Source organism: Triticum aestivum, chromosome 7A (genome assembly GCF_018294505.1).
Source record: "Triticum aestivum cultivar Chinese Spring chromosome 7A, IWGSC CS RefSeq v2.1, whole genome shotgun sequence".
Taxonomy (NCBI): domain Eukaryota; kingdom Viridiplantae; phylum Streptophyta; class Magnoliopsida; order Poales; family Poaceae; genus Triticum; species Triticum aestivum.
In genome coordinates, this window is record NC_057812.1 from 673930135 (window position 1) to 673933448 (window position 3314).

At 38.7% G+C, this 3314-nt stretch overlaps 1 protein-coding gene across 27 annotated transcripts; it reads right to left on the minus strand.

Annotated features, from left to right (window-relative positions):
• Positions 1-241: 241 nt before the first annotated feature.
• LOC123149184 (uncharacterized) lies at positions 242-3037 on the minus strand. Of its 27 annotated transcripts, none has more exons than XR_006474453.1 (6): positions 2762-3037; positions 2521-2548; positions 1814-1896; positions 1133-1205; positions 972-1039; positions 242-626 (listed from the first exon to the last, which is right to left on the minus strand). XR_006474453.1 is itself a non-coding variant. In XM_044568742.1 (6 exons), exons 1-5 carry the CDS (start codon positions 2883-2885, stop codon positions 1019-1021), a joined length of 318 nt encoding a protein of 105 aa, XP_044424677.1. In that variant the 5' UTR covers positions 2886-3037; the 3' UTR covers positions 242-626; positions 972-1018. The 27 variants fall into 27 exon arrangements, 2 of the variants coding, with proteins under 2 accessions (XP_044424677.1, XP_044424678.1); XR_006474451.1 differs by having other exon boundaries at positions 972-1036; positions 2515-2548; XR_006474450.1 differs by having other exon boundaries at positions 2515-2548.
• Positions 3038-3314: the final 277 nt, after the last annotated feature.

The window sequence follows — 3314 nt, forward strand, 5'->3', positions numbered from 1 at the left end:
AGGATGCTCAAAAGCGTGTCTACATGACTTGAGACGCTATATAGGCACGCTCAAAAACGTGTCTGGACAAATATATACGTTCTGCTAGACATGCCTGTATGACGTCGTACATTGTTGTATTTCATTATTTTGAATTGGATTGTTTTATCATGCCCTGCTGCACATGCAGATCATCAAATAATGTAGTTGTGTAGGCATTATTCAACATCATTGTTGCATTGCAATCATCTTATTCTCATAATTAACTGAAAAGGTTTATCATAATCAACACAACAAAACAAGTAGCAATGTGCAAGCCATTACAACTATTTTTATTACAAAGGGTATTGATACTTTACCAGTGAACTGCACGTTCATACAATAATGTGTTCACTAGAAAATAAACTTCTAATTCTAATTCTAACTATCTAAAAGTTGAAGCCAATTTGAGAAAAAACTGGAAATTCTCAGTGGAAATCTATCTAAAAATTCTATAGCTAGTTTGGTACATCAGCTTGACGGCTTTCGCAGCTTTTATGGAAATGACTTCTAGAAAAATGTGAAGATTTCCCTTGCACGTTTCAAGATTATTTCCGTTATAAAACCTGTTATAATCTGTCCATATAATTAGTTTTGTCCTCTAAATCCTGCAATAAGAGCACATTACCATCAGAAAAGGTGAAGGGAAATATAGAGAAGCAGAGCTAGATAATTTTAAATAAGAAATATGCATTGATTTCACAAAGAATAGTTATAAATTATGTGTTTCTTCTCTATAGAACTAAGACTTCTTAGGATTGACTGGTTATGCTTGTCGACACTAGTAATCTTCCGTCCAATAGAAACTCTACACTAGTGGGGATGACATAACAAAGAAGTTTGAGCCAGCTGATCTAGCGATAATGCAGCTTATCTGTCAAACAGATGACGACTACATTATTCTGAACCATCTTTGTCAGCAGAAAAGGTTGGAACATGGATAAATCACACACCTTGTATTGGTCCCACATTGATTGCTCCTTATAAATATATATTCTTTTCACCTGCAAAAGATCATCTGCTGAACATTTCCATAATGTTAAATCCTCAAATATCTGCAAACAGTAAGAAAACATTGTCTCTTATGATAGTGTCAATGCAATAAAAAACTTACTGGCTGTTTGCTGAAAGAAAAAAATCACAGTGATGTTTGGTTATAGCCCACGTCAATTTGACAATATTATAATCTGTATAAAAATGACCAGTTAATGTGCGGACAGAAAAAAAATGTATGTGGTTTGGTTAAAGCCCACATCAGTTTGATATTATTACAATCTGTATAAAATTGACCAGCTAAACTGTTGTCAGAACGAAATTACAGTGTTTTGTTTGGTTATAGCCCACATAAATTTGGCAGCATTATAATCTGTTGTCATGTATAAAGGTAACACAGAGAAACTTTGATCACCTTAACATACTACAAAATCTAGTCTTTATATACACTCTCGGATATATCATAAGTATATTATACTCTTATGTGACATGGCAACAAAATAAACGTGCCCCCATTGGATAGTAGCACAAAACAAGTGTACAATGGTATGGAAGGTGAGGTAATACTATGTAGAAGTATTAATATTATCATACTAGATCCTCCGTGATATGTACAAAAACATGAATCCCATCATTAATTCTGATACATAACAAGGTAAACTCAACCAACACCCGAAATTAAAGCTCTGATCAATTGCTCATGGGAGTTGTACTTATTGAAGAAGGAAAAAAATGTTTGGGCGAAAACACAAATTGACAATAAAAAATCAACTGAAAGGAGGATCATGGGGTACCACTGTACCAGGTGCCTTCCATGGGAGAGGATGGACACACGGCTGCACCTCCGCTACCTCCTTCAACATCGCGGGGTTAGGTATAGGGCAGCTGTGTGTAACAGGGCGTTGATCTGGTCAATTTGTTGACTCAACAGTGAGTCGCATCCTCCATTGTCAGATACTAACATGCATTCCCTATGCCCTAGCTGACTTGTGTAAAAACAGAATGTTTCAAGGCTATATCAGATAGGTTGGCGAACCACAATTTGCTTGACCAGGTGTACTGGATCAAACTGAGCGGAAAACTATATCTAGTTTGGATCTTTTTCAAAATGTACATAACTTGGCTTGTTCTGATCTTACTCATGCCTAATTAAGATGCATAAACACTTCGCAAAATGGTACAAGTAAGACAAATACTGAGCATCTACCGAGCTAAAGTAAGCAAAAATCCATGAAAATAATCGCACTAGCCATTAGTGGTGGACCAAAAAATATGCCTTGTCAGTCTCACGAAGTCATGTGAAGCCAGAACCTATAAACTAAAAACCCACATAGATATGTCATTTTGCTTCGTAAGTACTAGGAGAAAGTGATGCTAGTTTCTGGAAGCTAAAACTATACATCATCAAACAATGAACGTGCAAATCATGTTGGAATTGCAACTTAAACTGGAACTCTCCCACAGAGAGTAAAAGTAGTCTACTTAATGGCCAGTCATTCCAACCTGCACCTGATTAATGTATTCGCTCCTTCTCCCCCTAAAAAGGAACAAACGAAATTAGTAAGTTGCAGAGTGAGATGCAAAATACAAAAAAATGTCAAGCTGCAGGCCACACCACCATCGAGATTTACTTCATGAGATCTGATGCATCAGGATCAGTTCTGTGATTGATAGAGGCGTGGGATGTGTCAACTAAGAAGCTGCGTTGATTGATTTAATTTAAAAGAAGAGATGGGATTCGAAGGAGCACCTTCTTGACATGGCGGATCCCATCTTGCGGGACGGTGTGGTGATGAGAGTTGGGAGGGGCGCGGCGTGGCAACGGGGAGTACGCCGACGGCCGGCGAGGCTCCGACCAGCGAGGATGCCGACATAGGAGAATGGGAAGTCGCCGGCCGAGGGTGGAGTTGGCGCCGGAGGGCAGAGCCGGGCCGAGAACTGCCGCGGGGGATAGGCTTTGGTGGCGGCGCAGATTGGGATTTCTGTGGGAGGTGGAAACTGGAAAGACGGGGTGTGGGAGGATTACACGGAGTATCTTACTAGCAAAATAAAATCCGAAAAGCCGCGGGAAGTCTTTAAGCGGTAAAATAATGAATTTGCGAGTGCCAAATATCTCACAGGCTTAACTAATAGTCTCACAAATCGCCTCTAAGTTAATTAAGAATATAAATTTATTGTATAAATGCATCATTCTAAAAAAAAGATTGGAATGTTTATGTAAACGTCTCAGGAAGCGTCTTTAGCATTATAGTGTCCTGGCCATAGAGACGAATATAAATAGCATCCCAGAAAAAGCGACCTTA